The sequence below is a fragment of the Argentina anserina genome, chromosome 4 (genome assembly GCF_933775445.1).
Source record: "Argentina anserina chromosome 4, drPotAnse1.1, whole genome shotgun sequence".
In the NCBI taxonomy this organism is placed as follows: domain Eukaryota; kingdom Viridiplantae; phylum Streptophyta; class Magnoliopsida; order Rosales; family Rosaceae; genus Argentina; species Argentina anserina.
In genome coordinates this window covers 2,352,501-2,364,699 of record NC_065875.1, presented here as the reverse complement: position 1 = coordinate 2,364,699, position 12,199 = coordinate 2,352,501, and the positions used below count along the sequence as shown (strand labels likewise).

At 38.4% G+C, this 12,199-nt stretch overlaps 1 protein-coding gene across 3 annotated transcripts; it reads left to right on the top strand.

Annotated features, from left to right (window-relative positions):
• The first annotated feature begins 5,812 nt into the window (after nucleotides 1-5,812).
• LOC126790573 (cryptochrome-1) lies at nucleotides 5,813-10,568 on the top strand. Of its 3 annotated transcripts, none has more exons than XM_050516870.1 (6): nucleotides 5,813-5,961; nucleotides 6,328-6,893; nucleotides 7,434-7,655; nucleotides 7,741-8,447; nucleotides 8,906-9,569; nucleotides 10,016-10,568. In XM_050516870.1, the coding sequence occupies exons 2-6, from the start codon at nucleotides 6,581-6,583 to the stop codon at nucleotides 10,039-10,041; spliced, it is 1,932 nt and encodes a 643-aa protein (XP_050372827.1). In that variant the 5' UTR covers nucleotides 5,813-5,961; nucleotides 6,328-6,580; the 3' UTR covers nucleotides 10,042-10,568. The 3 variants fall into 3 exon arrangements, with proteins under 3 accessions (XP_050372827.1, XP_050372826.1, XP_050372825.1); XM_050516869.1 differs by having other exon boundaries at nucleotides 5,822-6,198; XM_050516868.1 differs by having other exon boundaries at nucleotides 5,822-6,893.
• Nucleotides 10,569-12,199: the final 1,631 nt, after the last annotated feature.

The following is a 12,199-nucleotide window of genomic DNA, read 5'->3' as shown; positions in this document are numbered from 1 at the left end:
TATTTTTTTGTTGGTTGACCATGAGTAGACCTATTTGGCAAAACATATTGTCTACTATGATCCCTAATAGAATGACTAACCTCAGATGAGTGATCTTCTGTACTAGGAGAGCATTGGTCAGGGGTATAAACAGCTGTACGAGAAACATGAGGGGCAGTTGTGTTGTCAGCTTCTGGTGCCTGAATCTCTCGAGTGACGACCTCTGGTGGTGCCTGTGTAGCTGACACATTGATAATCTCAACGGAACCTGTTACCATATCGACTGGCTCACTTGTCTCCCCACTCCATGATACAGCTCTTCAAAATATGAATTCTCCCCCTGAAGAGCAGTATCAGAAGAGGTAAAATAACTCATGTCCTAAAAAAAGGTAACATCCATAGTGACATAGTACTTTCGAGTAGGGGGATGATAGCACCGGTACCCTTTCTGATGTCCTCCGTACCCAACAAACACACATTTGACTGTCCGAGCATTAAACTTAGAACGCTGATGTTGTGGAAGATGAACAAAAGCAACACAACCGAAAACACATGGAGGAAGATTATGAAAAGAGGGTAATGAGACATGAGATGCAAGCACCTCACAGGGAACTTTCCTCTGAAGGACACGAGATGGAAGACGATTAATGAGGTGGGCGGAAGTAATGACAGCATCACCCCAAAGGTATTTAGGCATGTGGGCACTAAAAAGAATACATCGAGCCATATCAAGTAAATAACGATTTTTTCTTTCAGAAACCCCATTTTGCTCAGGTGTGTAAGGACACGTCGTTTGATGAACAATTCCGTGTGTGTTAAAGAACTCTTGAAAGACATGATTCACATATTCCCCCATTATCAGAACGAAGAACTCGAATGGTGGCATTATATTGTGTTTGGACAGAGGTATGGAATGCACGAAAAGCTGGAAAAACCTCATCTTTATTTTTAAGAAGAACAATCCATGAAAGACGTGTGCAATCATCAATGAATGACACAAAATACCGCATTCCTGACACCGTAGACTCTTTAGAGGGTCCCCAAACATCAGAATGAATTAATTTAAAAGGAAGAAAACTTTTAGGAGAAGTACTAGGGGAATAAGTAGATCGATGACTCTTGCCCAAAACACATGTCTCACAACATAAACAAGACTCGTCCACACTAATAAACAAGTTGTTGGCATGGATTTTTTCATAACACTAAAAGATAGATGCCCTAAGCGATGATGCCATAACCAAATTTTACTTAGCTTGTCAGAAGTGGAGAGTAAAGTAGTCCGAGACTGTCCCCCTGGTTTTTCCCCTGCATATGTCAGATCCAGATAAAACAACAGGCCCCTCAAATACCCCGGACCAATTACCCGTCCGGTGAGAAGATCGTGAAATATCACATACATAGGAAAAAAGGTCACAGAGCACTGAGTGTCAGCGTTCAATTGGGGAACAGATATCAAATGATGAGATAAAGCAGGTACATAGAGTACATTGTTAAGCTTTATGGTGGATGTAATACGAACAGACCATGTCCCTAACACGGGAAATGCATCACCATTAGAATTAGTAACATAAGAGGCTGGTGGAGGAGACAATATGGTAAAATAAGATTTGTCATAAGTCATATGATCAGATGCACCAGAATCAATAATCCATGTATCAGAACTAACAGAGTGAGAAATATTGAAAGCCATACCAATGAAAAAAGAACCTGTCTCCGGTGCACTTGCAGTGACGGTGAGTATGCACAGATAAAAAAGCCTGCTGAATCTGATCGGACCGGGTCGGGTGGGTCGAGTCGGGTTGGGTCGCACCGAACTGGGCTGGGCCGTGTCGGACCGGGGCGAAACCGGGTTGGGCGGTGCAGAGAAACCAATTTGAGAAGGGAAAAACTTCGGGGAGGAGCGGCGACGTTCGGCGAGGCGACGATGTCCGGCGAGGAGCGGCGACGGAGGAGCAGCGAGCCACGTCGGGGAGGGATAGCAGCAGCGGCGGAGACGGGTCGAGTGTGGAGCTGAGTGCGCATCGGATGACATCGGGTCGCATCAGCGCCTGAGGAGTGGGGAGGCAACGTCGGGGAGGCAGGGAGGATGAACGGCGACGTCGAGGAGCGCCAGAGGGCAGCGGTGAGGAGGCAGCGGTGAACACTCCGGCGGTAACCGGCCGGAAAAAACCCAGAAAAAAACAGAGCACGAAGGCTCTGATACCAAGTTGAATTTAACTGATTATTTGCTTAATACATTCACACACAGATTCAACAATTATATAGCCTACTCTAACATGATTTACTCCGTGAATCACGGCCCGTGTTTCCCTCCGGATTTGGCGCCGGATTCACGCCGACACGAACAAGATGAATTGGCTGGAGCTTTCTTTTAGTAGTTATCTTTTTCACCTTCCACCTCCCAATTCACTTGATCTGAGTTCACAAATATGCTCTTATTTTGGGTACCCATTGATCTCCCCGGATTCCCCCTTCATTTTCATTCTTGAGTTGAGAAGATAAAAAAACAGAGACGAATCCAGAAATGGTGGTGATGAAGTTTATGAAAGAAGAAATGAGAGGTGATGTTTTCGGGGAGGGCGAGCTCGGAGATGAGAAGGTCAACGACGCCGGCGTCAGAGACGGTGTAGATGGTGCGGTAGCGCATGGTGCCGACAATGAAGTGATGGGTGGAGGGGTAGTAGACTAGTAGGTGGGGGGTTTAGCTGTACCATACATACTAAATCTGACGATGAATAGAGGGCTGTCTTGAAATGCACGTGAGGTGTGTTTGTGGTAGATTAGGACCGCTGCACGCATACAGCGCTGCAATAGAATTTTTCATAGGTGGGGTCTTCGAAGTAGAGATTTAGGGATTGGAAATTGATGACGTGGGGCTTGCCAGCTTGGGTTGGTTTGGGATTGAGCTCAGCAAAATGGTGAAAAGGACGGAGGAAACAGAGGAGGCGATTGGAGGAGTCATCATGTTTTTCCGGTTAGTAATGGAGGCTCATGTATTGATTTATAGAAGCAAATTTCTTTGCTGGAAAATCCATTGGAGCTAAACTTCAACTCCGTCGGCTTAGATTTTTCTTGTCACATAGCGGATAAAATTCATGGTTGATTCATTTTTAGAAAATGTTCTTTCGCATTCTAATTGGATTTTTTATTTTTTATTTTTTAACAAACTACTCAAAAAGTATCAGATAACAATTTATTTACAAATAACTTACTACTTAATTTGATAAGGCAAAGAATGACAAATTTTAGAAATAAGGACCAAATGATGGTAAGTTGCCACATGTCATAAAATATTTATTTTTTTTATCCCTTTTTGACTCATAGTATTTGCTACTATCAATAAAGAGGTTATCTGCTACTGTCGATTATGGAAACTAACTGCTATTGTCGACTATAAAAACTATATGCTACTGTCGAGTTAAAAAATAGCTGCTACTGTCGACTTGGAAGACACCCGCTACTGTCGACTTGGAAGGTACATTCTATTGTCGACTTGGAATGTACATGCTACTGTCGACTTGGAATGTACATGCTACTGTCGACTATAAGTCTAGCTGCTACTGTGGTTTTTGATGAGAAAATTTGAAATTTTAAAATTTCTCGAAATATATGCAATATGGTACTTAAATAAATGCCTATGACATAAGGAACAACTTTATATATTGGCTCACCTCCAAATTACCGGTGGTTTAGTCGAAAAATTTAAATTTGACGGAAAAAACTAAAAAATAAGGAGAGAAATTTGTTAAATCTATGAGTGATATTTGGTAATTTTCACGAAAATAAGGGTATTTGGATATTTTTGCATTAATTATTTAATCAGTTTTGTTTTACTTATTCTTTGGGCTTAAGCTTATGTACTAATTTATATAAAAAATATGAAAAATGAGTTTTTAGTTAATGATATTAAATCACATTTAAACTAAGTAATTTTCTATTTATTTTTTATATAAAGAAGTTTGGTGGGAAATAAATAGGATAAATAAGTCATTTGCAAGTCAAAATATGTCAATTGTCATTCTCCGTAACGGAGCTTACAACTCGAGATACTATTGTTAGGTTTAGGTTAAAACATTAGTCACCATTATGATATTTCAAAAAATTGGGACACTAAAAGTTAGAATGAGGAAAAAGTGAGATACATTTTGGATCATTTTGCCTTCTAACAAATTACTAATAAGTATTAGATAACAATTTAGTTTATATAAAACTCACTTTCTAATTTGCTAGATTAAAAGTTACAAATAAGGATAACATAATGGCAAGCTGCCACATGTCATGATTTTTTTTTACTTTTTTACCTCTCTTTAGCCATCATATTTAAGAGAATTTAAAATTCATTCTCACTACCACATATCATTTATACATGTGTACATGCTACTATCAACTAAGAAGCTACATGTTACTGTCGACTGAGAAACTAGCTGATATTGTCGATTATGAAACTAACTGCACATATTGAGTATGAAACTAATTGCTACTTCCGACTTAAAAAGTGTTACTGTCGGCTGTGAATCTAGCTGCTACTATAAACTATGAATCTAGTTGCTACTGTCGACTGAGATCCTAACTGCTACTGTGGTTTTTTTTTGTGAGGAAAATTTGAAATTTCTAAATTTCTAAAAAAATATGCAATATAGTACTTAATTGAAAACTCATGACGTAAGTAACAATTTTATATATTGGCTCACCTCTAAATTGCCCGTGGTTTAGCTGAAAAAATTAAATTTATTAGAAAAAACTAAAAAATGAGGAGAGAGAAACTTGTTAGATCTAGAAATGACACCTTGGTGATTTTCGCTAAAATAATGGTATTTTGAACATTTTTGTACTAAGTACTTAATCAGTTTTGGTCTACTAATTTTTTTGTTTTTAGACTTATATCCTAATTTGTATAAAAAATATGAAAAGTAAATTTTTAATTAATTCAAATGTTGTCTAGTACTACCAAGTAATTTTCTATTGATTTTCACTCTCCATTTTCCAAACCATAGTTCATTGAATATTAGTTTGCCACGAAATTGATACCGACAAACAGGAAGCTTATATCTCATCAAATTGTGAAAAGTGTCTGTTGGAATTTGATGAAAAGGGTTATGTTAGAATGTAGCCTCCAAAATCAAATTAGGTGAGGTTGATCATACCGGATCACAGATTTGGATTCAAGGCCATATTATATATAGTACATGATACGCAATAGTCAAGACAAATAATAATTTGGTTCAACAGCTAGCATTATTATATCCAAGTCGGCAAGATTTCTACGCTCTACAATCCAGTAATTAGCTTGGTCCACATTCAATGGGGACAAAACATAACCAAACTTGATGGACAGGTTATGCTGTTCTTCCCCTCCCTCAACCCATGATATGACTTGGGAGGCTCACATTTTACAAAACCAGATTCGAAGAAGCTAAACAAAGTCTAAAGTCAGAGCCTTTCTGAATTTAGAAACAAAACCAACAAAGATATGGCAAGGTTGGAATGAAAGCTAAAGGCTTTCTGGATTTTGAAACACAATCAATTTAAGATGCGGGAAATGAAGGCCTAATTGTAAGGCTGCTTGAACTATTTCTGAAAGAATAAGGTTAACAGAGTCTTTTGGATTTGAATGTGGGATGATGTTAAAAGCTTTGAATGGGAGGCTTAATTATTTCTATGAACAGTGGGGTTCACAAAGTAAAGAAGACAAAGAAAAATGCCCACCACCACTATCACTATCGCCATCTCCCTCCACGTGAAGTTTACTGGAATGGTATGATCAAGCACTCACTAAAAAAGTCATTTCTCTGAATCACATTCACATTCACTTTGTTTATCATTTATGACCTCGCTGTAAATTCCCAGAATTGATAAGCTTTTATTTACTCTTTTCTGGACTATTTGAGATTTGGCAGAAGCATTATTTTGGGGTATTTAAGATCCTTCTGCGTAAAGAACTAGTAACTGAGTTGGGAATTGTTTAAGCTTTTGACTTCTCAAGTATGGTTGCTTCTTCTCTGTGAAGTATTGGCTTTGCTAGGATATTCTACATGTTTATGGATATCATTGTTTATTTGTGTATCATTAAGTAATAGGGGGTCAGATTCAGATTTATTGTGATTTTAGTCACAAGAAATCTGATATTGTGATGATTGTATTGTGTAGTTAAGGACTACCTATTGATCAACTGATCTTTGAAGCTAGTTAGATCTTTGCCATTTTGGGTTGCTTTCTTTTGTAAAAGTCATTGAAAACTTGTCTAGCATGTATTGGTGATTGGTTGAATATATATCTTGTCCAGTCCAAGCATTTGAATCAATTTTTTTAAGTTGATTTCTTTAGTGGTGGGTTTTCAACTTTCTTCAGTTCTGGGAAATATGTGGGTAGCGCTCAGTCGGTGTAGAGATAGTTTGGAGCCATCAAGTATATCTGTGGCAGTGCTTGATTGGCTGGCGTTTTGTTGAGGTTCTATAAGTCTTCACATTTCAGGGGAGAATCTGCAGTTCATTTGCCAAATGATTATGATTTTCCTTCTCGGTTTCTTCTATTTAGCACCATGAGTCGGATTTCGGAGGGTTTTTGATGCTGATATTTGATCTTGAAGATAGTGAGCTATAGGATGGCTGGCTGCAATAAGACCATAGTTTGGTTTAGAAGGGACCTGAGGATTGAGGACAATCCTGCCTTAGCTGCTGCTGCTAGGGATGGTGCTGTCTTTCCTGTATACATATGGTGCCCGAAAGATGAAGGACAGTTTTACCCGGGTCGAGTTTCGCGGTGGTGGCTGAAGCAGTCCCTTGCTCACCTGGACCAGTCCTTGAAGTCTCTTGGGGCTGAACTTGTGCTGATCAAAACCAACAGTACTCTCTCTGCTATCTTGGAATGCATCCAAGCTATTGGAGCCACAAAAGTAGTGTTCAACCATCTCTATGGTATGTTTCAAAGCCTCTCCTCTCCTTAGTTTCACTGCTTCAGTAATTTTTTTTCATTCAATTCGATGTTTTATCTGCTGATTCTCTCTCTGTATCTATCTGTATCGCTTCGTTCCCCTGTATGTGTCATATAGGAATTTCAATCCCTTTGTTAGATGTCTATAGTTGTTGCAATTAGTTTGGCTAGTGCAAGATGATTGTAGTCATGTTAGATATGTAACTTCCCTCCAGAGTTGTTTCTGTGGTGAAAGGTTTAGGGTGATATAACACGTACTACCAACTCAATTCATCATTCTCAGCCTATATTTCTCTATTCTGAATAATGCAAATTTATCTTTTAGTCTGTAGAATGGTTCACGCATGTAAATCAAGAGAGGGGACATAATCTAAAGGCTCATGTCAGTAATTAGAATAAAAACCTTTTCATTTAGTGGAGATCAGGTGATTCAGGTCTAAGCATGTAGTGTAATTTGTTAACATGCCAGAATTGTTGGTGGTTCTTGCAGAGTTACATGTTTTGAATTTACTCTTTTATCTCAGATCCTGTTTCACTCGTGTGTGATCACAACATCAAAGGAAAGCTGCTAGAACTAGGAATTTCTGTGCAAAGCTATAATGCAGATTTGTTGCACGAGCCATGGGAAATATATGATGCAAAAGGACAAACATTTACGACCTTTAGAGAATACTGGGACAAGTGCTTAGAAATGGAAAGAGAGCTTGTGACATTTCTTCCTCCGTGGAAATTATTGCAGGCAACAGGTACTCTTCTAGTTCCTGACATTTTCTTACTTGTTTGGAGGCAAAGATATAGTGAAGATGAACATCTTTCATTTGTTATTTCCAGGAACGGTAAAGAAATGTTCAATCGAAGAATTGGGTCTTGAAAATGAAACAGAAAAATCTAGCAATGCCCTCTTAGGAAGAGCATGGACTCCAGGTTGGAGCCAAGCTGATAAGGCTTTAACTGAGTTCTTCGACGGGCACCTGCTAGACTATGCAAAGAACAGGACGAAGCTTGGGGGAAACTCAACATCACTATTGTCCCCATATCTTCACTTCGGAGAAGTGAGTGTGAGGAAAGTTTTCCAGTTGGCTCGAATGAAGCAGATACTGTTTGCAAGAGAAGGGAACATTCTAGGTGAAGAGAGTGTGACCTTTTTTCTCCGGGCCATTGGGCTTAGAGAATACTCTCGCTATCTTTGTTTTAACTTTCCATTCACTCATGAGAAATTACTGCTGAGCCACTTGAGATTCTTTCCATGGAAAGCCGACCAGGAACGTTTTAAGGCTTGGAGACAAGGTCGGACGGGCTACCCTTTAGTTGATGCAGGGATGAGAGAACTTTGGGCAACTGGGTGGATACACAACAGAATAAGAGTGATTGTTTCGAGTTTTGCTGTGAAAGTTTTACTAATTCCTTGGAAATGGGGAATGAAGTATTTCTGGGACACGCTTATGGATGCTGACATGGAAAGTGATATCCTTGGTTGGCAGTATATCTCAGGGAGTTTACCAGATGGCCATGAGCTTGAGCGTTTGGATAGTCCGGAGGTAAGTACTTGGTACATTTATTTCAGAAAAGTAGCAAAATCTAATCTTAGGTTGAGCTACATAAATACCTGAAATTTAATAAAAGAGTTGTGATCTGTAAAGGAGTCTTATAGTTCCATTGAATGATCAGTTTATAGTCTTACCTTTGCATCAGTTATTCTAGTTAGAACGTAGAACCATATACGCGGCAGCAGTTGACAAGAAGCATGTAACTTACAAGTGTGATACAGACTAGAAGTTAGTATGGTTTTTGATATAGGCTCATGTTTAAAATTGTTTATTTCTTATTGCTTTGGGTTGGCTGAGTTACAAATGTGAAAACAATATCTTACAATGAGTTTTACTTTTAGATATTACCAGGAGAATATGACTCCAATCTTATTCACTAAATGGACAAGAGATCATGAATGTTGGTCATAGAGTTCACTAATGGCACTTCGTCATTTGCATATATTCAGGTCCAAGGCTCAAAATTTGATCCAGAGGGTGAATATGTAAGGCATTGGCTGCCTGAGTTAGCACGTCTGCCAACTGAGTGGATCCATCATCCTTGGGACGCACCCGATAATGTGCTTAGAGTTTCAGGAATAGAGCTAGGATTCAACTATCCAAGACCTATCATCGAGATAGATCAGGCTAGAGAATATTTGACTGAAGCCATATTCAAGATGTGGGAATTGGAAGCAGCTGCAAAGGAGGCAAACATGAGTGGTACAAATGAAATTGTTGTCGATAACTGTGAAAACTTGCCAACCCCAAAGGTGATCTTAAGGAACAACGCTCCTTGTGCTACTTATTCATCTAATGATCAGAAGGTACCTTCATGTCACAATTCTCGGGGAAGTCATTTAAACAAGAGGTCCAGAATTACACAAAAACGGCCACTACCAGATACCGAGCATAACAGTCATCCTAATGAAGCAACATCGAGAACAAATGAACACATGAGCTCTACAGCTGATTCTTCAATGTCTAAGAAGCAGACAACCAGTACAACTTCATTTTCAGTGCCACAGTCATTCTCCTCTTCAAAAGGCAATCCTGTTTTGGAGTCTGGATCATCTGAAATGAAGCAGTCATGGCAAGAACGAATTGACATGGAACAGAGTTCAAGCAAAGATGGTGAGTAATTAGTACTCTTTGAATATGATTTGGTATCAATCTGTGAACAGAAAGGCACAATCAGCTGTAGCATTTGGTTTTCCGCACAGAATTAATAATTCAAAAAAAAAAAATAGAGTTAGTTTTCTGGTATGGCTATCAAGAAAAATAATCCTTGACCATCAAAAATACATTTTGAGGATATTAGAGCATTACTAATTTGTTTGATTGAAACATGAGAGTAAGGAACTCATATCTGTGCATATAAGAACCTAATAGGGTGCTTCGTAAGTCATAAGTAGCCGGTTTCCTTTAATGGTGCCTTGTTGGTAATGTTTACATTGTAAATTGGTTCGGGCTGCCTTGTGTGCTGTTGATATGTGCTTTATACAGAACACCATCTTGTTGGGTGGTATTATTGCTAATCAGTCTATTTACATTATTTTGTAACTTCTGGTTGTTTTTAGGAGCTATCGAAGATGAATGCCTCTAGTTCGGAGTTCACTTGGCGCACTGTTCATCACGAAAGAGGATGGTTCTGCAACTGAGTTGTACAGTATTAAGTATTGTATTACTGTTCCTTTATGACCGTCAACTTTGAGTGTTCTGGCTAGGTATGTGTATGATTACGTGGTTGATCATCATCTTTCCTTTGATGAATATAGATACAGATATTGAAGTGACAGATACGAACATGCTCAGTAGAAACTGTAGGCCAGCTATGTAGATGCATGTTTATGTATGTCTTGAGAGCTTCCTTATCTTTAGACGTACTTACATGTTTATGGAAGAAATAATTTTGTAGAGAGATTTGAATAAATTGTGGGTATTTAGGAAGCTCCCCTTTATCTATAGATCTGGTTGATTACTACCAGAAATTCTCAAATGTAACAAACATGTGGCACGTACCAAGTGTACGTTCAGTGCTTCACTTCCATTGGCATGCCTAATTAAACACTCAAGTACCATGAAGTTATGTCATTTCAGATCATAGTGTAACTGCAGTCTCGTGAGTCGTGAGTCATGAGTCTTGATCATAAAGGGCATATATATGTCATCGATTGAACTCACTTTAGTGAAAGTTGCTTCTGTTTTAGATATATCACGCTGTAGGGGTGGCACTTAAGACCGAAAAACCGAAAACCGAACCGAAAAAATCGGACCGAAACCGAAAAAAATCGAACCGAACACAAACCGAACCGAACACACGAAAAACCGAATCGAATCGAATTAATCGGTTTGGTTTCAGTTTGGGCACATAAGAAACCGAACCGAACCGAAAAACCGAATTATTTATAAAATAATGTCGTTTTACGTTTATCTTACTGAATATTTATTTTGATTAATGTGATTTTAGGTTTATATTATATGTTTCTCTTTTGTAGTGTTATATATGTATATATAATCATCTATGTTTATATGTATGCTCATATATGTATGTTTCAAATAAGTTTGCTAAAACAAACACACACATATATATACAAGCGGATGTGTAATTATTAAATCCGCCTCAATATGAAGCAACTATATGAAGGAAACTTCTCAAGATCGATCGACACCAGTCGATATGATTGATATGTATATATAGTCACCTTGTAAAAATTTCATCCAATTCGGACCTCGTTTAACTGTCGGAATTTTCGGTAAACTGAAAACACTAATATACCCTAAGAGATGACCCATTACCAAGATGCGAATGAGAAAAGTTGTTTACATATTTGAAGTCACATAATTTTTGTCATCGATCGTGCGTGGTCGAAACAAGGAAACTCATTTGGCAAAGTCCCGGTCAATGGGGGTTTTATTATGTGAAAACACAGGTTTTTTTGGTTGACCGTTGGTACGGACGGTCAAACCATGTTCAAAACGGATGAAATTTTTACGGGTTCCCTAAATATATATACCGATCACATCTACTGGTGTCGATCGACCATTTTTCAAACTGGAGTTGTTGATCGCTGAAGTGTTTACTAATGTACCATAACCTTTATAGTAGGGTTATAATAAAACTATCACATTATGAAGCGACTATATGAATGAAACTTATCGGAATTGATCGACACCATCCGATGTGATCAGTATATATATTTAGTGACCATTTTAAAATTTCATCCAATTTGGACCTTGTTTGACCGTCGGAATTTCCGGTAAACCGAAAACAACACTAATATACCCTAAGGGAGGACCCATTACCAAGATGCGAATGAGAAAAGTTGTTTACATATTTGAAGTCACATAATTTTTATCATCGATCGTGCGTGGTCGAAATAAGGAAACTCATTTGGCAAAGTCCCGGTCAATGGGGTTTTTATTATGTGAAAACGCATGTTTTTTTGGTTGACCGTTGGTACGGACGGTCAAACCATGTTCAAAACGGACGAAATTTTTACGGGTTCCCTAAATATATATACCGATCACATCTACTGGTGTTGATCGACCATATTTCAAACTGGAGTTGTCGATCGCCGAAGTGTCCACTAATGTACCATAACCTTTTATATTATGGTTATAATAAAACTATCACATTATGAAACGACTATATGAAAGAAACTTATCGGAATTGATCGACACCATCCGATGTGATCAGTATATATATTTAGTGACCATTTTAAAATTTCATCTAATTCGGACCTCGTTTGACCGTCGGAATT

What these genes read in the sequence shown, in the direction of transcription:
- LOC126790573 (XM_050516870.1), top strand. Translation starts at nt 6,581, where the DNA reads ATGGCTGGCTGCAATAAGACCATAGTTTGGTTTAGAAGGGACCTGAGG. An exon ending in GAAATTATTGCAGGCAACAG is followed by an intron (nt 7,656 to 7,740) that starts GTACTCTTCTAG and finishes TGTTATTTCCAG; the next exon opens with GAACGGTAAAGAAATGTTCA. An exon ending in ACAGAGTTCAAGCAAAGATG is followed by an intron (nt 9,570 to 10,015) that starts GTGAGTAATTAG and finishes GGTTGTTTTTAG; the next exon opens with GAGCTATCGAAGATGAATGC.